The 25919-nt window shown below is 46.7% G+C and overlaps 1 protein-coding gene across 1 annotated transcript; it reads right to left on the bottom strand.

Moving 5' to 3' along the window:
- MATN1 (matrilin 1) lies at nt 1-21093 on the bottom strand. Its single transcript, XM_062611526.1, has 9 exons — nt 20515-21093; nt 19544-19700; nt 14926-15272; nt 9255-9477; nt 6779-6904; nt 6110-6523; nt 4117-4269; nt 1428-1607; nt 1-44 (listed from the first exon to the last, which is right to left on the bottom strand). Exons 2-9 carry the CDS (start codon nt 19587-19589, stop codon nt 1-3), a joined length of 1533 nt encoding a protein of 510 aa, XP_062467510.1. The 5' UTR covers nt 19590-19700; nt 20515-21093.
- Nucleotides 21094-25919: the final 4826 nt, after the last annotated feature.

Here is a 25919-nt window from a genome sequence, read left to right as displayed (position 1 = left end):
TTAGATGATCTTGTTCTCCAGGGCTTCGATCCTTTTTGACACAGCTTCCAGTGAGCAAGAGTTAAGGGATAAAAAGCACAGTGCACAGCAGTGATTCATTGCTTAAGTCATCCCCTGGCCCGCAGAGCAGGTAACCACTGGAGTTACCTTGCAGGTAGCAGGTAGCACAGGGATGCTGCCATCATCTGCTCTGGTATCTCCAGAGATGATGAGGCTGAACTTTTATTGAAGGTAGAAAAGGTTCCTGTGTGCACAAACACTCACTTGCACCTCTACATCTACTATGGAAGGAGGAGTAAAAATGGTGAGCCTGATTGGAATGTGTTTTGAGTGGCTGACAGAGGATTCCTGACCTTGAGCAGCATGGGTTGGGTGATGAGTGGAGCTTTTCTTAGAGCTCTATGGTGTGTCACAATTTTCTGCTCTTTTCACTAATTGCTGTTCTTGATGTGCCAGGGAGCAGCAACCCACTGGGTGAGAACTACTGATTTACTCTGACCTTTTGCATAACAGAAGTCGTGGTTTTCACTCAATTTGAGTAAAGAGGAGAAAATACACAGAAATGTGTGAATACATTAAAGCATTGCTTTTAAAATCATATTCTTCCCTTATTCTCAGTAATGCAAAATCTCCCCAGCCCTGTGTGAGCCACCCTGAGGGTTCACTAATTCCTTTCCCTGTGAGAACTTAGAATCTCATACTTGTTTAGTGGGAGGTGTCCCTGCCCATGGCAGGGGGGTTGGAACTGGGTGATTTTAAGGTCCTTTCCAACCCTAACTATTCTATGATTCTATACACAATTTTTCCTCTTTTCCTTGTTTCTCTTTCAACCTCTTATTCATGGTCATTGTGCAATGTGACAGGACCCAGCATGCAGAATGCAGCCCCACCAGCTCAGGTCAGATGGGATCCAACTCACCTCACTGGACCTTTCTACCTGCATCTATCCAGACCACCACCAGTCAGAGGTGGTTTGCTGTAGAAAACCCTCTTCCTCTCCAGTGTTGTGCAGGGATTTAGGCAGCCAGCTCAGATGTTTGCCTTGCAGACATTAACCATCATAAACAGGATCCCACCCATGGGGCTTTAATGACTGGGTGATCAGCTGCATGTGTGCACCAGTGGTTGGTCTGCTCACAGCCCAGTGTTAGCTCTCAGCTCTCACATTCCAGCCTGCTTCACAGGACCGGCAGCTTGCAGAGGGAGCAGCAGCATCCCATGTGTGATTAAGCATCTGCCTAGAGCCTGACCTAGGTCTTGGTGCCTACAGCTCATTGCTGCCTTTCAAGGATTTGCCATATTCTCCTTTGGGTCTATTTCTTTTTGGTCTACTTATTCTGTGCCAGAGCATTCACTCTGGTGCAGGGACTCTTCTTGTAGGCATTCATAACCTAAGTGCCTTGTTTCCCAGCTTCCTGAACACGTACCTAACCTCCTTCCTCCATGAGTAGATTTCCCCCACTGGTCCCTGAAAAGGCACATCCCAACCCGCTGAATTCTGACCAAACACAGCTTCCAAAGGATATATTTCCTCTGCAATGAATTTATGAGGTCTTCTACTTTTGTCTGGAACTTCACAATGGATTTACATTCACATGGATCTTCCTCTGTGGATCGCAATATCAAGAAGATAAGTGGCAGAGAAAAGGGCTTAGATCAAAATCACTGAGACATATGAAATAAATCAATTTGTATTTTCTTTATCAGAAGCAGGAAGGAAATCAGAAGGTTATTCCTGTTATTTGGGTGATCACTTCTGGCTTTAAGCTCAGATGACTAGAAAGAGCTCACATTTTCTTGTTATACAGGCCAGAAATATTGCTATATTGTTATGTAGTGCAGAAATCATCCTTCCTGGATTTCCATTTTCCCCAAATCCCACTGAGTTCTACCACTGATGTTTAACGTTTGCCCCCAGCATTTGAATCTGAGCAGACACAGTGCTCAAAGCAACCTCTGTCCTCTCAATAGCATCACCATGCTGGGCCATACCCTTAGTCCTGTTTGCTGTTTGACAGTCGAGACTTGTTTGAGCTTTGCTCTCAGTGCTCCATCTCTTTAGCAGGCAGAGCAATGTGCATGCATTGGTTTGCTAATCTAGGTCAATAATTTACATATGATCTTCAAGGCAAATTAACTTAAACTGGAATAGAAGTAAAAGAGGGTACGGAGATGACTGGGAAAGGAGAGGAGATGTTTACAAGACCACAGTGAGTCAGCTCAACTGCTTAGCAAATGGAAGGGGGAAATAGGAGAAGAACTTCTTGAGGGAAAGGACATGATTTGCACAAAAGCACAACAGGATTAAGCCAGCTATGAGTAAACTAAAGCTGGATATTAAGAGGAGATTTCTAGCCATCTGTTGATAAATACGAGCTGGCACTGGAAATCAAACACACACAAATATTTCCTTTCCTTCCCTTTTTTTAACTCAGATGTTAAGCTCGTCACCCAAACTGATCTTTTGGCAAACAAACGCTTTCCCCAAACTTTATTTGAATTATTTATTCATTTATTTGTTTGGATGCCGAATCTTTGAATGTATTTGCTTCCTCAAAAGACGTTTCAATGCAATATGTTGGGGGTTTTCATTGAGCTCCCATCACCTTGTTCTTGGGTCCACTCCTACTCTTTAAAGTAGCCATGACAAAGCGAGGTTTTATCTTGCAAGCCTGGCTTCCAGGCTCTGCAGACACAGCACCCTGGAGGGAGTTCTCCCTCAGCATTCCCCAGGAAGAAAGGGAGGTCCCGTCTTTAGGGATCTGGAGAACAGGGGATGTGCCCAGCATGACCCAGAACATCTGTAGGGGTGTAAGGAGCAGGATCTGATTTTCCTGAGGCAAAGCCCTCAACTTCCCAAGTGTTTTTTCTCTCTAACATACACCTAAGGACAAACCCGGATGAGTCACCTACTGCTACCCACTAATACTTACATGGATGTCTCTTGGGTTTGGCACAAATAACAATGTTAGAAATAGCAAAAAAAAAGGGGGGGAAAAGGGGAGTAACATTGGGCAATGTTTATCGTTGAATCCGGTTCATGTTGTGGAGTGTCTCCATATCCCATGCCAGCAGCTCATATGGGGCACTCAAGCAGGTCTACCCACTCATGGGAGCTGGAGCTGAGCTTGGCAGAGCTCTCTTGGGAACTGAATGAGCCCCATCAGAGCTGGGTGCAATAAATGTCGTTGGAAACTAGAAGGCAACATTTGCCTTGTGGGATAAAACACTTGGAGCACCTGGACTTGACAAGTGAGTGCCAGCTTCCTGGTGGGCCTGGCAGTAGAGCTCTCAGATGTGCTGCAAGGTATTCAATGCCTGGCATGAAGCTGGGGTGGTTGGGATTCGCTATGATCTGCCTGGTGGAGCAGATGCATTGCAAAGGGCCAATATTTCATAGGAGGCATTTGATTCCTTCAGAACAAAAATATAACTGGTAGTTCTTTTCAAAACCATTTTTAGACTCAAGTTATTTACAGGTCAACACTCCTTAAATGTCAAGTTATTCTTTGCCTTCTCTTGTCATGCCTGGCTCCCACTCACTCCTCCCTCAGCCTTTGTTTCACTAGGCTGTCCAAACGCGAGCAAGGTAGAGTTCATGTTACCCAAATTTATACACCTACAAGTCATGTGGAAGATATTAGGTCTTATTGCAAGTTGAAATGTGTCACCCCTGGGGTGCCTGTTTGACTGCAGAAGCAGCCAGTGGCTGGTGAGCTTCAGCTCAGATGTCCGATTTCGTGATGATCTTCAAATTAAGCTGGAATAAATCAACCCTTAGCTTCTCTTTTAAGAGCATCTCTCCTTTCCTTATGTCGTTTTTGGCTGTTCTCAGGCCCTGGTACATTCTGAATTCATAATTTCTGAGTAAGGTAGAGAGGGGAAGGAAAGGAGAGAAAAAGGGAAGGAGAAGGCAGTTTGTGAGAGGCGGAGATGGTTGAGGTGCATGGTGGCTGTGGTTCAGGTATCCACCTGAACTGTTGATGTCTCATGGTTCCATGTACCCTGCCAACTGTACATCCATCTGAAGAGGCATTTTTGTCCTTCTGCTTCCAGCCTTTCCATGCTGGGACTACCCCCCCCCCCCCCCAGTTCTCCCTAGTCCCCCACTCTCACCAATGCAGATTTCCATTTGTAGCTTCTTCCCGATGTTGCTGATGGTTCTGAAGTCAGCTGTGTAGAAGTAGTGCTCAGCTACTGGTTCTGAAGCGATTTCCCTCAGCTCATCCTCGACGGCATTGCCAACTCCCACAGCAAACATCCTAAAGCCTGGGAGCAATGGGAGCCTGTCAGTTGGACACCTATGGAGCATCTTGCTGCTGTGGTACCCAGTTTGTACATCCTTGCTCACCTTCTGGAACCCTGGTCTCCACAGAGCTCTGCAAATGTTAACTGGAAATCACCCCCTTACCCTCTACTATCATAGACTGCTTTCACCCGGGGTTTCAAAGTAGGTTTGCAGGCAAAGTCCTACCAGAATTATCCGGACAATGACCACTCTCAGCACAAGAACAGTGCTCTGGAGCTATGAGGAAGGACAGATGATCATAACGCCCTGACAGGATCATCCATCCAGCTCACATGGAAGCAATAACACAGCAAAAGTAAAGAGTGGAAGTTTTCAAAGCAGCCTGCAGCCACCATTCATCAGCTCCATCCCCTGTGCCACAGAGACCTTTGGGTCAGCGAAACTGCAGCTGAATCTCCTTCTGAAATTGCAACTTATGGAGTATGTCAAGAGAGACCCAATACTGGGAGGTGAGAACATGCTTCACTGCCAGGAAACTGATTGGCCACCTCTGCCTTAAGCTTGTTTCTGTTGAGCTGAACTGCAGTTTTCCCATTCATTTGAATGGTGATACAGGTTAACCCCTGTTTTGAAATACTTTCTCCACTTGTCCATGTCTAGACACGGGTAATGCTTTCCCCTCCTCCCCTTTTTGCTTTGTTTTTCTGCCTCTGGATATATACAACAGTTGTTTTTTTTTCCCCTACTGTTCTACTTAATGAACATGTTTGGAGTCTTGTTATAAGCATCTTGTTATTTATCCCCCTCAAAGAACTTCTGAACATGTTGGAGATTTCTGTGTAGGAACAGGAGAGGAAGAATCAAGAAGGCATAAAGTTTTATCATCAGGGAGGACTAAATTCTATAGATACAGTTGATAAGGACCTTTTGTTTTATACGAGCTGAACATCCACACAACACACCAGCTTGCTTTGTAAACAGCAGCTTTTCATGAGCTCTCACCTGAGCTTTATTATCACATGCTAGCCCTTAGTCCCATCTAGTGGCGGAGCCCAGAGTTAAAGGGAAAGAAAGGATTTAGCAATTCATGAGCCTGTTCACATAGGCTGCATCCATTTACCACAGAGATATCAAGACTGGGAACTTGCTCAGCAGGTCAGCAAAGGGGCAGATCTCAAGCTATTTATACTTCACTCTGTTTAGACATATACATATATCAATATGTGGCCACTGTGCTCTTTTAGTGCTCCAGCAGAAGCTGGAGAAAGTTCCTTATTAGTGTGCCTGGGATTTGAGCAGGGAGTGCATGGATACCCTCTTAATCCATGTTTCTGCTTTGTTTGTTGTTTCATCTCTTCTTTTCCTTCAGCTGATACAGCTGAGCCACTCTTGGCCCTACAACTCCCATTGTTCTCTAAGGGGTTCTCTGGTGGTTGGCTTAGCCTCACCACGAGTGCCACTGCTGCTGACCTGACTTTCATTACCAACATCAGACAAACCCTCAGCTTCTCCCTGAGGTTTCCTTCACATCTGTGTGAGGCATGCTAGACCAGTCTGCATCCCGTACCAAATGTGTGAAACTCCATCCTGCCCAGCACAGAGACCTCCAGCAGGCTTGCATCGAAGACACAGAGGGGCTCTGGGAACAAAAACAGCTGCTGGCAAATCAAGATCACTCTGAACTGCAGGCAGAGTTGCTCCAAGTTCTATATGAACATGCAACCACAGTCAGGCAGCATCTCAACAAAGTCACTCTATAGTAACATGTTTCTACCCTAAGACATATCTCCAGAGAAAGATGCATACCTAGGATTATGCTAGGTGCAGTACTTGATCCAAGGGAGAATTCAAGACACCTACCTAAGTCTTTGGCTTTCTTAGCAGCATCAGTGATGTAGTCTTGTGACCGTCCATCCGTGAAGACTATGCCCACCTTAGGGACCCCGGGCCTGGCTCCATTGATGATGGAAAAGGAGCTGTCAATGAGATACTTGAGAGCCTGGCCCGTCATCGTTCCTTTCTCCATGTAGGCCATTTTCTTGACTGCTGCTTTGATGTCCTTCTTGTTCTTGAACTGCCCCAGTGGGAACTCCTGTCTGACAGAACTGGAGTACTGAACCAGGCCAACCTGAGCCTGTTTGTCCGACACCTCCAGCGAGTCCACAATTTGGTTGATGAATTTCTTCACCAGCTCAAAGTTCTCAGGCCGCACGCTCTTGGAGCCATCGATGAGGAAAACGAGATCCAGAGCAGATCCTGACCCACCGCTGCAAGCTGAGAAGAGGGCAAAAGGAAACAGCAACCAAGACCCCAATTAATTATGCAGGAAGATGTTACCTGAGTGCCATTTTATTGCTAATGGAATAGGTTTCATGAATCAGAACTCAAACCACAGTTCACACTCAGGGTTTCAAAATAACTCTTGGTTTGCTTTTCTGGGCAGAACACATCTACCATGTCCCAGTCCTGTCCCCACCATGGCATTGCAGATCACAGCTCGGCTCCGTGCGCATGGAAAGGATTACATACCACTGCAGGTCTTCCCGTCGCTGTTCAGTGTGAAACCTTCTTTACAGGCACAAGTGTATGCTCCTGGGGTGCTGACGCAGATCTGCTCACAGTCGTGGTCTCCAGTGGCGCACAGGTCTGACACCACTGTAAGCAAAGGTGGAGATTAAAATCAGAGGCTATGCCAAGGCTTCTCAACCCAGCTCCTGCACAAAGCATGGTGTTTGTCCCGTGCACCAAGCGTAACTCAATCCATTCTGCAGCAAGACAAGACAGCAGAGGATAGTGACCGAGATACAAGGAGAAGTTTACACAAGGCTCAAAGGCACAGCCAGGACTCCATTCTGAGGGCAAAACCCATCTGTCTGTTGAGCGCATCACAATATACTTCACTCTCCAGAGCTACTGGATGAGGTTTGCTACCTTCTGGGCTGGCCAATACCCACGTTTTCCAGCTATGTCATACAAATATGACTGGTGAGATCAGCCCCATGTACACTTGTCTTTCCTGGCTGGGATCCACATGCATTCACTTCAGAGCCCCCCTCACGTGCAGCTTTCAGATTCACTCTACAAACACTTCTCCTGCTGATCTCAACCTGGATCCGACTCCTGAGATGCTGAGCAAGCAGAAGCTGGATCGCAGCAGTTTGAGCCAGCAGCATTCTGTGAGTGACAACACTGTCACGGCTACAGCCATGGCGATGGAAAACGAACTCAGCAGTAAACAGGCCTGGTTGAAGCAAGTTCATTTACAACTACCAGGGAAATCTGTGCGGAAAACCAAGCATTGAGGCCTATCAAAAGTCAAGGGGCTTCCATTTGCTATTTCAAGTTGTTTGTGTTTTGCTCTGAATGCGTTTTGTACTTCTGGCCTTCCCAATCCACATGTCTGCAGATTGTGCCAGGGCTGGTAGATCATTCCAGCATATACGGAGCTCGTATCATTGGGAATATCACTAACCATGCAGCTGGCTGTAACACTGGACTCTCAGGTTGAGTTCTCTGAAGCCTACAGTGATCTTATTAGTCAAGCTAGTGGTTAGATTGTCCCTTTTCCCATGTGTTTTCTGAGCACTATGGGAAACAGCTCGGACACCGCAGCACAGTCCTTCCTGCTGTCAGTACCCACAAACTGTGCTTTGCAATAGCAGGTGGAGTTTGGGTGCATCTCTAAGGATGGTTTCATGCAGCTGCTTGCATAGCACGATAACAGCCCACTTGGCAGCTAATGTGCTGCTCTTCTCTGTTAGCTGTAATAATCCTTAGTGCAGCGCTTCCCTTGGATGCACCTCTGAGGGTTCGTACCATGGGGAGCACTTTGTCATCTGCATGTTAGGAATTGGAAGAGCAAGGCACAGAAAGGGGCTTTTTCCTCTTTATCTTTTGGAATGGCATCAGTGCCAGAGCTTCAAAATGCTTTGTCAGCCCTCTCTGTGTCAGGCTGACTCCAGGGCAGCCAACACCAACTCCCGCAAGCATGGCCTGGATCCCACCTACTGAAACCTTATCTCTATCCCTTTAGCATGAAGTATTTGCTCCCCTCTTTCATGAGCTTCTGGTGCAGTGACACCTGATTACAACACAGGTTGTATAAGCAGGATTTTCCTCCTTCCTGCAGAGGAGGACATTTTCCTCCACAAGAAGCTGCTCTTCCCCCCATCATTTCCAGCCTAAGTCATGAAATCTTACACCTCTGGAAGGAACTGGAGTTTCACAGGTCCATCTGTATGTGTTTGCAATGCCTTGCCATAGGCACCGCGGTGTATCACACCTTTTAAAAGGTGTTGCCGCACGAGATGGGCGCGTGATCTCCCCCAGGCCTCTCTTGCTGACACAGTAAATGGATATTTATAGGCCACCTCCTACAGCCTTGTGGGTACGTTTGAAAGTAATAAAGCTTTCTCACTCCATTCACTGGTTTATGTAGGAGTATGTGTTTGCAGGAGAGACAGGCTCTTTATATGCCGTGCAGAAAGGCGTTGGATACCGCAGCAGCTGGGAGAGCCTCCTGCCTCACAAGGCTTGCAAAGCCAATAGCGTAGTCAGCAAAGGCAGTTCAGCCTCTAGCAGGGTAATGAAACCATTCCTTGCTGAAGTGGGAATTCCAAGGACAATACTGGTGGGGGAAATTACAAAACCAGATTCTCAGAACTGCCCAGATAGGCTTAAACATAAGGCCAATTATTTTTACTCTATAAAGAACATGTTTTCCAGGTTCTCTTTCAAGGCCTCAAGGAGCACGTAGGTCAAGTTTACAAACTGGAGACTTCCTTAACTGAACCAGGCAATTCCCTAACCCAAACTTGAAATACTTCAAAGGCAACTTCAGAGGTCATCCGTCTTTCATACTGCTTCATGCTCCTGCAGACCCAAGTCCTTGGAACGAGGAAGCGGATGGATGAAGGATGCTCACATCTACAACACCCATGTGAAAAGCTTGCAGCCCCTCGCAGCTCTTGGCTAGGACCCCACGGGTTGTGTGGCGAGGACTTACCACAGAAGGCTTCTTGAAACTTGTGGGTCAGCTTCTCTATGACGCTGTAGCTCTCCACGTAGTCCACGTGGTCATCCTGGGGCTGGCTGGCTATTTGCCGCAGCGTGTGCATGTCCACCCGGCCGACCCCGATGGCAAAGATCTCGATGCCGGCTGCTCTGGCCCTCGCTGCCACATCCCTCACTCCATCCTGGGGACGCCCATCGGTCACAACGATCGCCACCTATGCAGAGGAGGGCAGATGCAAGGTGGGTGCTCGAGCAGGTGTCGGTGGCACTGTTGCTTGTGGAGCAGGCAGGGTTAGGAAAGAAGGTTTGTGTTTCTAAAATGAAGGAGGAAGGAAATGCCACCCTCTCCTCCTCCTCCTCTTCCAGTTCTGCCTGAGATCACACAAGTCATTCTTTTATGTGGGATTTGTTTCTTTTTGAGCTGGAAAGGTTAAGCTGCCAGGGACCCAGCTGATTTAGTCAAGGGATAACTGGTGCATCTCGCCCCTAAGGAAACTAAAGTAAAGGTTATGTTCTGCAATGGCAAACTAACGCTCAAGCCAAACTCAAACTATGTTCGTGAACCCCCTGCTGACGTAAGGACAACTTTAACTCAGAGCGGGACTTTAAGGAGGAAATGTCATGGAAGCATCATGAGATGAGGACTTTTCCCTATTTTATACATGGAGAAGCTGAAGCAGGTGAAGGGGAAGAGATCTGCTGAAGGTCCTGCTGTGTGTCAGTGCCCAGTTACCTTGTTCTGCAATAAACAGCAGAGATGGAATCCTACCTCTACTAACATCAGCATTAAAGTGACAGCTGATTTAAGTGGAAACTGGTTTTCACCTTGGATTAGATGGAGCCCTGAACCGGTGGAAAACCTCCAAGAGTCCTGCTTGTTTGTCCATTTTCCTCTTTATTTTTCTTCTGGTAGGTGACATTGTCACAAAACCTTAATTTTTGTTCTTTGCCTATTCTTCTGCTCCTGCCCCTTTTCCTTACAGCTGTTTTATTGTGACACCGCTGCCAACTCCAAAGGCAGTGATTGGGTTGTAATGCAGTGTGGAGAAATACAACCAGCAGGAGCAGGTGAGCTGCTAAGCAAAAAAAAAAAGCTCCACATACCAGGCAAATGCCCTCAGAAATACAGGAAGTAAAGAAAGATGAGATGAAAAATCCAACTGGCAGCAACGGTGAGTTCAAATGAGCCATCATCTGGTCATTAAGGCAGTATTTGCTGTTCTCCTCTATCTAAATCAGACCCACCAGCTGCTCAGTGTGATGGCTATTATACATCCTCAGATGGATGGTCAGGAGTGGGGTTCCCTGCCCTACTCATCCAAGGGCTGCTGACCATGCAGATGAAGTGGCCTCTTTCCCTCTCTGCCTACCCTTCTGCTGAGGGAGTGATGGATGGATGGATGGATGGATGGATGGGTGGGTGGGTGGATGGATGGATGCTGCAATCATCTGTCCCAGAGTAGCACTGCAATACTAATCTGTTGCCCTGTTCAGAGCTTTCCTTCTATGAAAAACTTGGGTGAAACAGGAATAATGTAGAGCTTTTCATTCTGGTGCAGGACTGTAAGTTCAGGTGTGTATCTGTGCTTCCTAAGGGCTACGAAATCAAAAATTCCTGGTAGCATCACAGTTCTGTAACCGCCTGATTCCAAGGGAATCAAGAAATAAATTCAAGTATTTCCCTTCTGCTTGTGGCCAAAATAAGGAGAAGCGTCACCTGTGGCAGATGTGAGTGTGTGATGTAAAGGTGGAACGAACATGAGAATCAGAGACCAGAAGAAGCCCTGGGGTTGATCCTGGACCACCGGCCAAGCCAGGGAGCAGAGCCAGCCGTGCAATCATGCTTTCTGCCAGGAGAGAGAGCCCTCGACTCAGCAGCTCTGCTTCCTGCATGCACCCAGCAGCTCCGAGAGAGGAGCTGCCAATTAGAGCTTATCAAAAGCCAGCCTGTCAGGACACAAGATGTATTATCAAGCAGCTTCTGCGAGCAACACCACCCTGTGAGCAGGTTTCTGTCAGGAGCTGCGTGTCTTCCTTGTGGTGTTTGTCACAGGATGAGGTGTTGCGTGTCCTTCTGGTGTTCCTCTGTCTAAACAAAGTGATTCTCCAGGTTTAACCAGTTCCTTTCATTCTTCCCATCAGGGTGGCATCTTGGCATAGGTGTGAGCCTCAGGTATGACCCAGGGGTCTGCTAGCAGACGTGCATCGGATGGAAAAGATCTTCATTATTCATCTATGTGAAAATCTGCTATCGAACACCCAGAATTCATGTTGCTGTTGGGGAAAAGAAAACTTCTGGGTGCAGAGAGTCTGGACCAGGCATCAGGAATTCATCAGTGAACCCCTGGCTATAATGAATGGAATAGTGATGCAGAGCAAGCACCAACCAGCCAGGGAGCCTGTCTGTGACCAGGCCCGGGTGCTTACAGAGTAAGGAACAGAACAAGGACAACGTGATCTTGCTGTAGTAATCTTGATAACCAGGAAATCCTGATTTTCCCCTTGCATTCCCCCTCCAGACGCCTGCCCTCCCTGCCAGCCTGAGGCAGGGAGTTCTAGTGTGGAAACCCCCAGCATCCTGGGGGTTTTTAACCTACCTCCGCATCATTTGCGGTCACAGGATTTGTGTAGTTCTCTCTGTTGTGACCTTGTCTCATTTAAAAAGCTGGGAGTCCTGGAATGTGCCTTGTTTGGTAAAGAGAAAAGGAGCAACCGCTGCACCCTGGAGAGGCTGACACTGCTCTGCTTGTGCTGGCCTCAGCAGGAAGCCATGGGAGAAGAATCAAGAAAGGGTGAACACATTTGCTCCCTCAAAGGGCTGAACAGGATCTTCAGTTTTTCCCTAAGGGAACTCAGAGCATTTTGCTTTCCAAGGTCAAAACTTTGCTCACGTTAACCACCACCTTTCCACTTCCCTTCAATCCCTATCTGGATCCTTCATGTGTTACTTCTGGCATAGAGAAATCCCCCCTGGTCTCATGACACAATTTATTCTTGGTTAACTAAGACACCAGAGTATTCCTAGGCATCCCTAGGTATTCATATTTCAGGGTAGGCAACCCTGCAGCTAATGAGCTAGCTGTGTCTCATTATGCAGTGGGTAATGTGAATGGTGCAGCAGCACTGAAAGGAGAGCTGGGCAGAAAGTTGAATAAGGCCTTGATTTTCTCAGCAGTTTGACAATCTATTTGCTGTTCTTCCTAAAGAAAGATAAAAGTATTTGGGCACCCCTGTAGTTTTTGATGAGAGTGTAAACAGACTCTGCTCTGAGCTCCTGCGGAGGGAAATGGTGCTTTTCCTTGTCCTGGGGTGACATTGGCCGCACAGAACCCAGCAAGATCAGATGAGGATCTTGTGATGTTTTGACTGGTGTCCCACATGGTTGCAAACATAGCACAGATTTTCACAAGGTCTTGCTGCATTTCTGCTGTGTGAAGGAGCAAGAACCGTGTCCAATGCTTCTGGAAGCTTCATCTCCCTCAATTACTGCATGACCCCAGGCAGGCAACTGAGTCACCTTGGGCAGCATGAGGATGACAGAGGGAAAAGTTTGCTGGACTTCAAGACATCATAGGAAAAGGCAAAAAATAAGCAGGGAACCAAGGAATGCAAGTGGTTGTGGAGGCTTCCACCTTGGAGATACTCAAAAGCCATCTCAGCATCTAGTTGGCCCTGCTTGAGTATGGTCACGATGACTTTGGAGGTCCCTTTCTGTGATTCTGCCTCTTGGATCAACTCCAAAGTGGAAGGGAAGAGGGAGAAGCAGATGGTGATTTTATTTGCTTCTTTTTTAATACCAGAGATAAATAAACCCCCACTATTCTGCTTTTTTTGGATGTCCAGGAAGTAAGGTTTTAGGGAGGCAAAGCAACTTCAGAGGGCTTTGTACCACCGTCCCCACAAGCAATTGATGCTTTAGCCATCCACAGAATAAATGAGATTTGCTTTTTAAGAGTTCAAATACTTAAGCTAAAGGCTTGTTTAATATGTTAGTAGGACATAGCAGCTCTTATGTGCATTGAGATGACAGGAAACAGCAAGGATTGCAGGAGCATGTTGGATGAGTTGTCTGGCAGCCCAGCTGCGGAGTAGACAAGAGCAGGAAGACAGTCCATGAGGAAATGGTTACTTAAATGGTGTGGAAGAGATGAGTTGGACAAAGATCCAGGCATTTGCACAGATGGCTCAGTGAAAATGTCTCTTCAGTCTACAGTAATGGTCAGTGCTGCATGGAAGGGGTCAGACTGTAGTAAGAAAAGAAGTATTAAAAGAGTATTGTATAAATCAGGGCTGTGCCCAGTCCTGACCTAAACGTGATTTCCTGGTCTTAAAATGGACATTGGGAAAATAGGTGGAGACAGGAGAGGATAAAGAAATATGGTGAGAGGGGCATGAATGGATTGCATAGTGGTCTTAAAAGAAACTGAACCAAAAAGATCCCATTTGAAGGATAAACAGTAAGAAAACCAGAGAAGTCAATGGGAGCAACAGGACTGGAAGTCAGGCCCCTCCTTTAGGATCCTTCATTCATAACCCACGTACCATCCTAGGTGCAATGACTGGCCACAGGTTTCCCATTTCTTGACTTCTCTCATCTACTGATTTAGGGTATCAGCTTAGTTGAGGGTTCTGGGGGTGCTGCAGGAGCTGAGTCAGGGTTGTGATTGATGCTGGATGACTGCTGCCAGGGAGGCCACTGGAGTTACTGGAATACTGAAAAGAACAGCTGGTTTTCCCTACAGGTAAATCTATTGGATGGATGAGGGTGGAAGGGATGGAGCCTGGGAAAGAACTACCTGGAGGTGTCAGATCCCACTTACTGGCAAATTAGCAACTGCCTGAGATTTCTGCTGGTGTGCAGTCCTGCGACAACTCCCTGCTTCTGGAGTAAAGCCTTTGTGCACTAATTGGCACCCTTCAAGCACCTTTATCCACTGATTTCTTTCAGTGAACCTCAAAGAATTTGACTGAACAACTCAACGTTGCTCCTTTTGAATAAAACCCGTGGCAATTAGGTCTGAGTTCCCCTGCAAGAGCTGAGCTGGTAGGTTCTGCACCAGGTGACTCCTAAGCTAATGCTGTGATCGTGATGGCTCCTCAGAAGAGCTTATCTTTCTGGACCTGATTGTCAGTGAGACTTAGTAGAAGTTTCTTGGAGTGTATTTTTCTTCTATTATTACTCTTGGTTTTCTTTCTATTGCATCAAACCAGATTCAGGCTAAAATTCAGAGAATTTCCCCCACTGTGAGCTCTGCAATAAGAGACCATATGAGGACGGAATCATTCGTATTTGGAAGTTGCTGATAGTTCAACACGGTGAGGGGGCACACAAGACCTAGTATAGTGTGAGGTGTCCCTGCCCGTGGCAGGGAGGTTGGAACTGGGTGTTCTTAAGGTCCTTTCCAACCTTAACCCTTCTGTGATTCTAAGAAGTGCATTGATAACCCTGCATGTTCATGGTTAGCTTCTCCCCCAGGGAATGTTGAGCTTGGTTTTCAAGAAGAGTTGGGAGGTTTCCACCTTCCAAAGGTTTTCCACCTCTGTCAGGTACCCCCCCTCTTGTCCCCACACAACCAAAGCACAGAGAAAAACTCCTTTCCCCAGCTGCTCCACGATGAGGCACAATCAGAAAGGAGCTTCCAAGAAACAGATCATCTTCTCACCTTATTAAAATTGGGAGACCTCACCCTGGCCCCTTCGGAGTCACTAAAAGCCCGGCTGATGGCAAACTGGATAGCCAGGCCAGTCATAGTCCCAGTGGAGAGCGGCTCTATCCTTCGGACCGCCTGCAGGAGCGCGGCTTTGGTTTGGTAGGTCTTGAGGGAGAACTCGTTCTTGACGGCACTGGCGTAGTTGATGACACCCACCCGAGTGGAGTTGGGGCCCACGTCCAGCCCCTCAATCACTCGGGACATGAAGACTTTGACCTTCTCAAACTCGTGCGGGCGCACGCTGCGGGAGCTGTCGATGATGAACACCAGGTCGGTGGGTTTGGTTCTGCACAGGGTGCCTGGAAAGGATAAGGAGGGAGGAGAAAAATGAAAGAAAAAAGAAGAGGAAAGGATCCCATGGGGGAAAGAATGGTGTTGTTAGAGGGTAGAGGACCTGCGAGCTTCAATCCTTTCTCTGCCTGTCTCAGAGAGGCCACTTTAACCTAATAATCCTAAATGTTCTTTTTCCTGTCATAGAAAAGCATCTGTAAGGAAAGCACGGTGACTGGTTGACAACGTGTGCTTCTGAGGGAGCGAGGTGATGAGACACTGGCACTGCACTTGCGGGAGAAGGTTACCCGCTTGTCACCCCAGGCCATTGCTAATGTCTACATGAAACTTAATTCACTTACAGCAGCACGGAGGGAGGAATAAAGCTGTGAACTGAAGCCCGTGTGTGCACTTTGGCATCAAACAGCGTCTAAAAAGGAGCTATCACATTGCAGACATGGATAAGCAATCCCCATGGATATTAATTAATGAGATTATATCTTCATCATGCATGACCAGAAGCAGGCATGGAACTCAGCAGTTCAGATTCGGCTGTGGATTGAGGTACCCAGATTAACTAACCACCATACCATGAACCGGTCTCATGCTGTTCAGCTGTGGACTAGCAAATACTGTAGCATAGCAAAGACCAGCACTGTTTTGTTTCTGTGAGCTGGTGAGGGACAATACAATAGAGAGACGTAGAACCATGTAATTGATAGTTAATCTCTGCAACCCCATAATAAGACTGTAAAAAGTAAATGGCACAAACAGGAAGCATTAGCATTGCAAAAAGCTGAGTGCTTTTATATTGGTTTTAATTTCTCATTTTCATGCTGTTTCCATCTTAATTTTCAACTGTGGCAAAACATAAAAAGGACTGGTGTTTTTTATGGTTTTCTAAATGAATTGCCCCATTCCCCCCCCCCCCCCCCCGATCTATAGCATTCTGTTCTTTTTATTTCTTTCTGTCATTTAGCTTGTCTCTGTAGGGGCATCAAGGGTTCTGTTACTATTTGATTTCTGCAGAGAGGGACGATATAGGTTAGATCATAAAGGAGATTTCTGCGGACAGATTTTTAAATGTGAGCTTTTGGGCCAACAAATCTGTTCCAAATGATGACATAAATATTACAGCTGGTCCTCGGTGTGAGATGTAATGGAGCTTTCGGTCTTTCAGACAGATAAAAATAAATACCCTGTGATAGATCCATAAAGGATATAATCAGGTTAGTTTCCTGAGAGACACTAACGCCGAATGTGCTTCTGGCTCCCAGAAAGGTCTCTCTCAAAGATGCTGTGTGGGGAAGGGATGCAGGCAATGCTTACTTCGTCAGATGCTCTAGTTGCCCCTAAAATTCAATATAACCTTTTCCCATGCGGGTGACTTCCACTTTGCCACCATAATTCATTGCAGGGGAAGGAAAAACTCAGTTGGCAATCTATCTGCAGCATTGCAAATCCCTTTACCAAAGGTTGCTTATGCCTATTTTACAGGTGAGAAATGAAGGTACAAAGAAAGGCTCAAAGTCTTGCAATCAGTTCTGTCAGAAATAAAGGGCAGATTCCCCTTTGCCACTGTAACTAATGAATCTCCTCTGGTTTTAGTGACAAACCCAGTAAGAAAAGTTGTTTTTTTTTTCCTAGAAGCATTTGGATCCAATAGAAGTTTTCTAGATTTATTATTTTTCTTTACGGAAGCTCAGTGATTTTGCCTTAAATAACTTTTTTTAACCTCTTTTTATGAGAGTGAAGTATATCTCAGGGCAATGAAGAGAAAAGAAGAGATATCAGATGGGAGCTTTGGGATTTCAGCCTGCCTGTTCAGAGCCCCAGTGCACACATCAGGTCTGCAGGACAGGCCTTGGTTATCTCCAGGAGGTGACAGTCTTGCTCTGATTGACATCTTGACTCAGCAGAGTTGATCTTAAAGTTGAATTAAACCAGAAAGAAAATGCTCCTCTGTTTTTAACAATGTCCACACTTGGAGTAATTCAGGAGTAACTGAATTCCATGCGCTGATTTAGCAGAAAATCTCTCCTAGGGCATCTTTGCCATATTCATTAAAAGAACAGGAAACCTGCCTAGTAAGTCAGAAGGTGCTTATTCTAGCAGCAGTGATTGCCCACGGTAGGGCTGACTTGAATGACTGGCCTGTTTAGTTTCCTGCCTTCCGTAGTGCTTAATGGCTCTGCAGCAGAGATAACTCTCCCTTTCCAAATTAGTGAGGAGAAACTGCTCAGTATGTCAGAAAACTCCCCTTCGTGAGCATCAGCTAACGCCGCGGTCCCTGTCATGCCTGTTTTACAGTTGTCAAGCTGCCCAGGTATATGCATTATGCATCATCATAAGATCATTCAAACAGTTTTAGAACCCAGCAGTAACTTTTGCCTTGGCCACCTCTCCTCCACTGAGTTCCCCAGGCTGGCTGGAGCGCCAGCAGCATCCTGCTCCTGGCAGAAGGGAGATGCTTCCTCACCACCAGACCCTCCAGCCTTTCCCTTTGTGTTTGGCACTTGCTGACACTAATTGCAGACTAGGAGTCAGAGACCGTGCAAACTAAAGAGCAGGCAGCTCCTCTCCCATCTGGCTGCTCCACACCCTGCTTGGAAAGGTGAACAGAGCAGGACTGTGCTCAAGAACGGATGAGGGGAAAGCCTCGGAAAGGCCCATCCTCAGCATCCTGACCCAGACCTTCCTGCTCAGCGAGGTTAACCAGAGCCTGGGATGTCTGGCCTCAAGCTCCAGGCAAAACCAGCCCTCTGCAGAGCTGTGTGGAGGAGAAGCAGTTTTGGAAGGCAGAGGAGAGCCCTTCTCCTGTCTAAGCCTCCTACAGCTCAGAGACTGCTGCTATGCTGGGGGCTAAGGCTGACCTGCTGCCACCTTTGCTGTGCCTCTGCATAGACCTCCCACTGTATCCCTAAAGCAGTGTAAGGGGCAGAATCAAACCCATCTCCAGCCTTTGCTGCCTTGGGAAAGCACTTGAGAAAGCTCCTTTGCTTCCTTGACTGATGTTGGGTGTTTCTTCTTCCTTCCCCTCCTTCTCTGTCCCAAAGCAGGCTGGTGGCAAGGAGGGAGAGGACTCACACCAAGCATCCCGCTGCTGAGCTCCCCACTTACCTCTCGGCTGTGGAGGTGTCCCACAAACTCCATAGCTCTGGAGGAGAAGCAGCAAAGAGAGCAGCAAGGCAGAGAAAATCCTGTCCATGGCTGCGGAGGAGCCAGTGCCTGGATGCAGAGTAGCAAGCACGAGCCTTGGCCCAGAGGTATTAACCTGCCCTTCCTCGGGGAGGCATGGGGCCAGCCCCTGACACGTGTGAAGGGCTGGGGGGGCACCGAGGGGAGAGGGACAAGCAAGGAGGGCTAGGAAATATTGCATGAAGATGGGGAAAGGGGGGGGGGGGGATGTCCAGCTCTGCCGGCCCCCATCCCCTCCACAATGGCTTCATTGCTGGTGAAGGGGATGGGAAGCTATAAAGAGACCCGCAACAGTATGGTATGTGGGGAATCTGGGACCGTAACAGTGGGAGCAGTGAAACCAGCCCTGGGGAGCTGGGGTTAACCTGTCAATCACCAGCTCCCGCCTGCAAACCCTAGGCTTTGCCACTGTAAGCAAACTGCAGTGTGTCAGGCTCGTGTCCTTCCTCCGGCAGAGCCCAGGGAGGGGTGATGGTGGGAAAGGGGGGGCACGGGAATAGCATCACACAAATCATCCCTTTGCCAAGCGCAGGGCTGGAAACCAGCCTGAGGGACCAGGGGACTTCGCTGCCTTGGCGTAGTTTGCAGGCAAATGGTTGTAGGAGAAGGGGAGAGGAAGAGGAGAGCAAGGCTTGGGGAGGAGGAATGAGCAACAGCATCGGATGCAGAGCAAATTCCTTCCTGCGGGAAACAGTTGCTTCTCTATGAGGCTGTGCCCCTGTGCAGCAGAGGAGGGAGGGAAAGAAAGAACTCAGTAGCCTAAACTAGATAAATAGACAAGAAACTCAGCATAGACAAACGGATTAGAAGTTTGATTTATTTCTTACAGTGTAGCTTTTGGGTCTCTGCACATGAGGGAGATGCAGCTCCTGCCACAGAAAGCCAATAATCTAAACCAACAAATAAGACTGATGATGCTGCAAGTGAGCAGAAATCCAATGTTTTCTTTATGGCAGAGCAGCAGGGAGATTTGGTACCAGAGGAAGGGGAACTTAATGATGGGTTCGTCACAAAGCAGTGCATCTGTTTTTTTCCTAAGTACCATATTACAGTATTGTCAGTTGATTGAAGCCCTTCCAAAGATGGATTAGTCTTTGCTCACCTTTCCAGTCACACACCCTTGGAACACTCATCCATTTAATCTGCATTGTGTTAGTGCAGGGATGTGGCAAACTACCTTTAATTCAAAGCCCAGTTTCTCTTTCCTTATCCAGATTCCCTCTTTACTCCCAAAGTGCTTCAACAGAGACTGAGAGCTCCTGTGGAGAAAAGCCCTTTGATTAGGAAAAAAAGGGACCTGTCCTTAGTGAAGCTGCCAGGTATTCTTAACTCTTTTAACATTAAAAGTGTTAATGAAAATATAAAATGTAGCTATGGTCTCATGCAAAATCAGCGCAGATTTGCCCCACTGCTGTCTTCCCAGGTACCCACCATCAATCGCAGGCCTTCATCCTTCTCTGGAGCTAGCTGGACATTTTTAGCCAGAAGGAGAAAATGGTCCAGATAAGGTTTTTTGCTCCCATTTCACCTCTTTCTGTCTTTGAGCCCCTTTTCCCAAGCTTTGTGACATCTTATTTATTTGCTTATTATTTCAGACCCCTGGGATTAAAAGGGCTGCCACGAATGATGTGAAAATCGCAACTATGGTCACGGGGTAGTATAGAACACACACACACACCTTCACATATACCTGTGCATGCACAAAGAAAGAGCTCAGTGCAAAAACTTTGTCTATAAATGCTTATGCCTGTGAATGGATGCATAAATATATACACATGTGACCATACATGCACGTAAACATGATTGCATATGTGTTTCTGTATATAAATATGTATGTGTGCACATACATGAAGACATATAACTCTCCTCTATACATGCTTTTCATGGATGTGTTTCTACATGCATGGATGCAGACTGGTGCTAAGATGTATAAATACTATTCACTGATATCCTTGTGTGCTTATATGCACATAGATGCGTTTGCTCCCCCAGTACCTAGAACAGCCACACTGGTGCATTTACAACTCTTAGGAAACAACATGAACCAAAACCATAAAATCAGGGAGATTTTACCTCCAGCCCTGTCTGCGATGGGGTTTCTCCTGTTGCTCTGCCATGTATACAAGGATCTATTGGTGCAGACAGTACTCGCTCGCCATGAATAGGGATCATTCAGAGCTCTCCATAAATGAAGTCTCTATGGCTGTTCTCGCGGAGGAAAATATAAAGTTTCTCTGTGTCATTTTGCTGTTAATTAGCAAAGGAAGATAAATACATTTCAGGTGAATATTTTCACTAGCAGAGCTTGTGGCACACAAGCAACATTAAAGCTTTGAGAAGGCGGCGAGAGGCAAAGGTGTGCTGGATCCCAGAGCCCTGCATTTATGCCTCTGTAAAAGCCCTGTTTGTTTTGAAAATATGAAACATAATTTTTCCCCAGGCCTCCAAAAATGAAAACACCGAATTCAATATTTCGAGAGGAAAATATGCATTTAAAGCTCTTCCCGAGCCTGCTTGCGCCGTAAACAGACAAACCGTTAACGGCTGATGCTGGCCCCAGAGCAGCCCTGTCATTCTGCAGAGCCACTATTGCTGGCTTCACATGCCCTGGCACAAGGAGGGTCTGCCTTTCCCTCCAGCACAGTCACATCCATGCCTCCTTACTAAAAAAAGGGCTTGTTGTAAATACCAGATCCTCTTTTGATTCCACAGCAGGATGGTCAGCAGATGCAAGGAAGGACAGGACGAGGGGAACGGCTTTAACCTGCCCAAGGGGAGACTGAGATGAGCTCTTAGGCACCAGCTCTTCACTGTAATGGTGGTAAGGTGCTGGCACAGGGTGCCCAGAGAAGCTGTGGCTGCCTCATCCCTGGCAGTGTTCAAGGCCAGGTTGGACACAGGGGCTTGGAGCAAGCTGCTCTAGTGGAAGGTGTCCCTGCCTGTGGCAGGGGTTGGAGCTGGAGGAGCTTTAAGGTCCCTTCCAACCCATATGGCTATTTCTGACCTGGGTTTGCACCCACAAATTATGACCACTGAGACCATTCTCAGGATGGAGCTGACAAATACCATTTTTGGAGACACCTCCTGCACACACTGTGATGATCTGCTCTGCTCTACCAACACTATGGGTAAAAAACCTTTGCCGATGGCTGCAGCCTCTCTGCTCCCACCGGCAGGAGCTGCTGGAGCCATCTCCTTGCTGCTGTTGTGAGACCATGGTGCTGATGCCTTTGTTGGCCAGTTCGGATGAATGAGCTTGGCTGCAGGGTCTGGATGTCACAGCACGAATGAGACACGTTTAACAGCATGGCAGCATGAAACTCACTGTCGAGTGCTTAAACTGCTGGGAGTCTTCAGCTGGAATGTAATATCATAAGTGCTTAGCAGGGCTGGAGAGCCTTTGCACTGCCCTAACCACCAACACACCTAACAGCAGCCAGAGCTTTTGCTTGTGGGTGAGGGACTGTATTAAAACAAAGAGCTTTCCAAATGCAGACGAGTCCAGCAGAAGACTCCACTGTGAAGCCACTAGATGCAGTTTATCCTCCCCAGCATGACCAGTTGGGGAAGCAGCATCCGTTGCCATCTGAGCAAGAGAGAGGTTTTCCTTGCTTACTGTGCTGCATCCTTCCTTGTCTTTCTAAAACCTTTTCCTGGTTTGTAATATCCCGATGTTAAAATGCCACTCTGCTGGATGCCTTCATTTCATGGATAATCGAATCTGCCAGCCTTGGGATGGGCCAGGAAAGAGCAAAGCCCAGTTTAAGTGTTAAAAGTACTAAAAATCAAGCACATCCATAATACGCATTACAACTGGGAGAGGTGGTAACTTCTCATGTGTCATAAACCAAGCAAGTCTGATAGCATAAACTGTATAAATAGAGCTTATTTCTCTATCACTACGTGCATAACATCTCACAGGAATCAGATGGGAAAAGCCAAGAGAAATGACATTTTAATTTCAACAGTGCAGACATGCTTTGTTTTCATTTGGCATTTTCCTTTTCCAATTTGCTTTGCTCGAGTTTTATTTTAAACCAGTGTATTTGGTTTATATTTACATATTTCCAATGAACATGTCATTATTCCATTTAATAGCTTAGGCTACATTTCACACTGCAACTCAAATGATAACATCAAAATGAATCAGTCCCTCCGGCACATCCATGTAAATGACCCAGAAGAATGTGAAGGTTTTCTGGGGAAAAAAGGGAAATCAAACTTCAGAGGTCTCAAGACTTTTCCAGACTTCCAATAGAGCTCAAAATGAAGCACAGTGCTTGTATCCATGGACCGTTCTTAGAAGCGATGGGAAGATGCTGGCCACGTTACACCAGTTGAGGCAGCAGAGCAAGAAGAGGTTTGGCATGGGACAAGCAGCCAAACGCTAGTAGTTTGCTACTGTGTAAGATGTGTATTTCATTCTAAACACACCTGGTATAGCTCTAACAGCTTCCTCACCCTCCAGCCACCATCAAACTCCAGAGTTTAGCAAAATGCTCAGTAACTTTCTTGTCTTTCTCTTTGATGTTCCCAGGTGGGTGTTTTGGAGCTGGATTCGCAGCCTCCATTCGTCAAATGCTCAGAGAAATGGTGACAAAAGCTGCCATTTAGTCAAAGCTCCAATTCTCATATTTTATCCCCACGGTATTTCTATTTCAGGTTGTTACAGGGAGTGCAGGAGTCCCTTCCCGCCTGCTTCATTACCAGAAATTATATTTACTGCAGCACCACCATGTAGCAAAAGTGATATTTACAGCAGTGGGATCAGTGCAAAGCATAAAAGAAATGATGTAAAGGGAGAAAGACTGGGGAGGAATGAATGGCTTTAAGTATAACCTTTTTGACAACTCAGGATCAAAAGAACTGCTGTTTATCCTTTGAGCTGCAAATGGCTGGCAAATATCCTTGCGCTTTGATGCTGTAAATAGTAAATGCTGTTTATGGGTAGTCAATGTTTATGCATTTTATGGGTCACATTTATTTCAGAGGGATCATTTTTTATTTGCTGTGTTAACCTTGCCCACATCTTCCCCTTGGGACTGAGTTGCCTCCTGGACACTATTCCTGGCTCTCCTGCTGACCACCTGCAAAACCTTGGGCAGCTCATGTCCTCCTTCTGTGTCTTGATTTCTCCACCAGCAACGTTGGCCTGGACCAGAAGTCCCTAAGGTTACATCTAACTTACTAAACTGCTTGAATGAAACATCAGTATAAGGATTGCCACTTGTAAAGATCCTGGGATCACAGTATCATAGAATGGCTGTGGTTGGAAGGGACCTTAAAGATGATCCCTTGATTCCATCAAGAGATGAAGGTCACTATGCGGGCTGCTCTTTTCTCTAAGGTGAATGAGCCAACATACCTGCTGGATGTAGGCAGCCATACAAAAAGGGGTATGAGTAGGAAGATGCAGCAAGAAAGACTCTGGAATCATCCAAGAAGAGAACTTCTTCGTAAAATTGCTTCCACGAGCAGAAATGCTACAGGAATCCTGTGGGCAGACACAGGGATGAGAGATCCACAGCTGGAGTCCGCGGGGGCATCTGGCCTGATGGATGGGTGTGCAGATGGAAAGCAAACAGGAACAAAAGGATTTGGGCTGATGCATGACCACCCTGCCAGTTTCTGTCATTCTGGGCTCACCACTGGGAACAGCGGTTGCAGTGACTTCATTTGAGTGGTACAAGTGAATAATCATCTTAATGAAGATGTCTGCAGGAGAGCTGAAATAAAACATGTCTTTTTTAATGATGTTTGATTTGTGCATTTATCATGGTGCCTGTCCCGGGCTCCAGGCACAGAATCCTGGAAGGTTTATAGGTGTCATTCAAACCAGCAGGAACCAAGGCAGGAGTCAAACCAAGAAAGGCAGCACGGTCCCTGTGGTGCAGGACAGCCTGCAGTGACAGGCTCCTGGAGCAACGCCACACATCCATCACCCGGGATTCCCTCTGCTGCTCCAGGGCCAGTCGGGATGTTGGCTTACGTCAGCTCAAGAAGATGCCAGGGAATGCTGCCAAGTTGCTGTCTTTGCCCTCTTCAAAGTCTATTTATACCCGGTCATGGACATCAGAATACCCTAGGGGTAGGAGAGACCTTTCCATCATAGTGGACGCTATGACTTGATCTGCCTGGTTTCGAGCACTGTTGCATTATGCATTCTTTTTGCCAAGTTGCCAGCAGCTCCATCATGTTTCTGGATGCCATTTCAAAGTCTGATAGAAGCCGGCACCAGAAAAATGCTTCCTATCCTCTCCGGGCTTTACTGACACTGTTCTCTGCCAGCTTCGGGGCTGTTTAACATCCAGGAAGATTTGTAGAATAAGGAATTTTACGGAGTTTCCATGTCAAAAAGTGTCTTACAAAAAGGTGTGTCCCGGGTTGCTGGAGCAATCCATGCTGGTTACCTCCACCAGGAAACGTTGCCCATCAGTGGACAGGTTTATCTAACAGTTGACTAAAAGGCTGTGAATGGTGCACGGGAGCACTTCCAGCATGTAACTGGGGTTTGTAGCATTGCCCAAGGCTGAGGGAAGGAGCCTCAAGGAGGCTCTCCTGTGTCAATAAAATGGAACACTGCTGCAATGGCACAGAGCAAAACTCCATCTCATCCAGGTATGAGGACTACCTGCCAGTCCCTGGGGATTTACTTAGACCTTCAGAGGTTTTTCTTGCCTGGTTTTGAGACAAGACCAGGATCATTCTCACCATTTGTGCCATTTCCTTCCCTTCTTTGACCGGTTCCATGATATTCCATGAGTTATTTCCTTTTTCTTCATGCCTCAGTTTCCCTTCATCAAAGAATAGCTGCTCATTTCTCATCTGCATTGCAAAAGTAAAAGCAATGTGTGGACCAGCATTAGGCATATTTGTGTGAATTGGTTTTCAGCCTGTAGTGGAGAAACTCACATCAGTAAATCAGTTTAGAGAAGAGAAAACAGTATAACAGTAGCATATTAAAAGAGTCTTTTATCAGTCTCAAAACCAGCATTGATAGCACCATCGTCTGACTTATTAACAGGCTTGGAACAGCTTGTGCTCAGTTTGTGTTGGCCAAAGCATCTAACATAGCAGAAAACCAAAACCACTTCCCGTCTAGAACTCGGCCCCTGACCTGGCTGGAAACTCACAATAAATCTATACATTTTATCGGATTTCAAGGGGTTTTGAGCCAAACTTCCACAGCAAACTGTTCTGAGTCCTGGAGAGAAAACACTGCAAGAAGCAGAAGGATCGTCTGGCTTAAGAAACACGAAACATCAGGTTCATTTAGAAGATCAGGTGTGTACCCGAAGGCTTGACTCCTCATACACATTGAAACAAACCCCATCACTGCAAGCCATGTGTTGAAAGTACTTTAGCTGTATTATCATAGTCAATTAAAACAAGAGGCTTAAGGAATGTTTAACCCTGCTGCAGTAACTAAATAGCCAAGAGCATTATTAATGGGAATTTAATAGGGGGTAGAATTTGAA

Source organism: Pezoporus occidentalis, unplaced genomic scaffold (genome assembly GCF_034315485.1).
Source record: "Pezoporus occidentalis ecotype Australia unplaced genomic scaffold, CSIRO_AGI_Poc_V1 ctg153, whole genome shotgun sequence".
Taxonomy (NCBI): domain Eukaryota; kingdom Metazoa; phylum Chordata; class Aves; order Psittaciformes; family Psittacidae; genus Pezoporus; species Pezoporus occidentalis.
The sequence above is the reverse complement of the archived record's forward strand: the minus strand, read 5'-3'. Positions and strand labels throughout refer to the sequence as shown.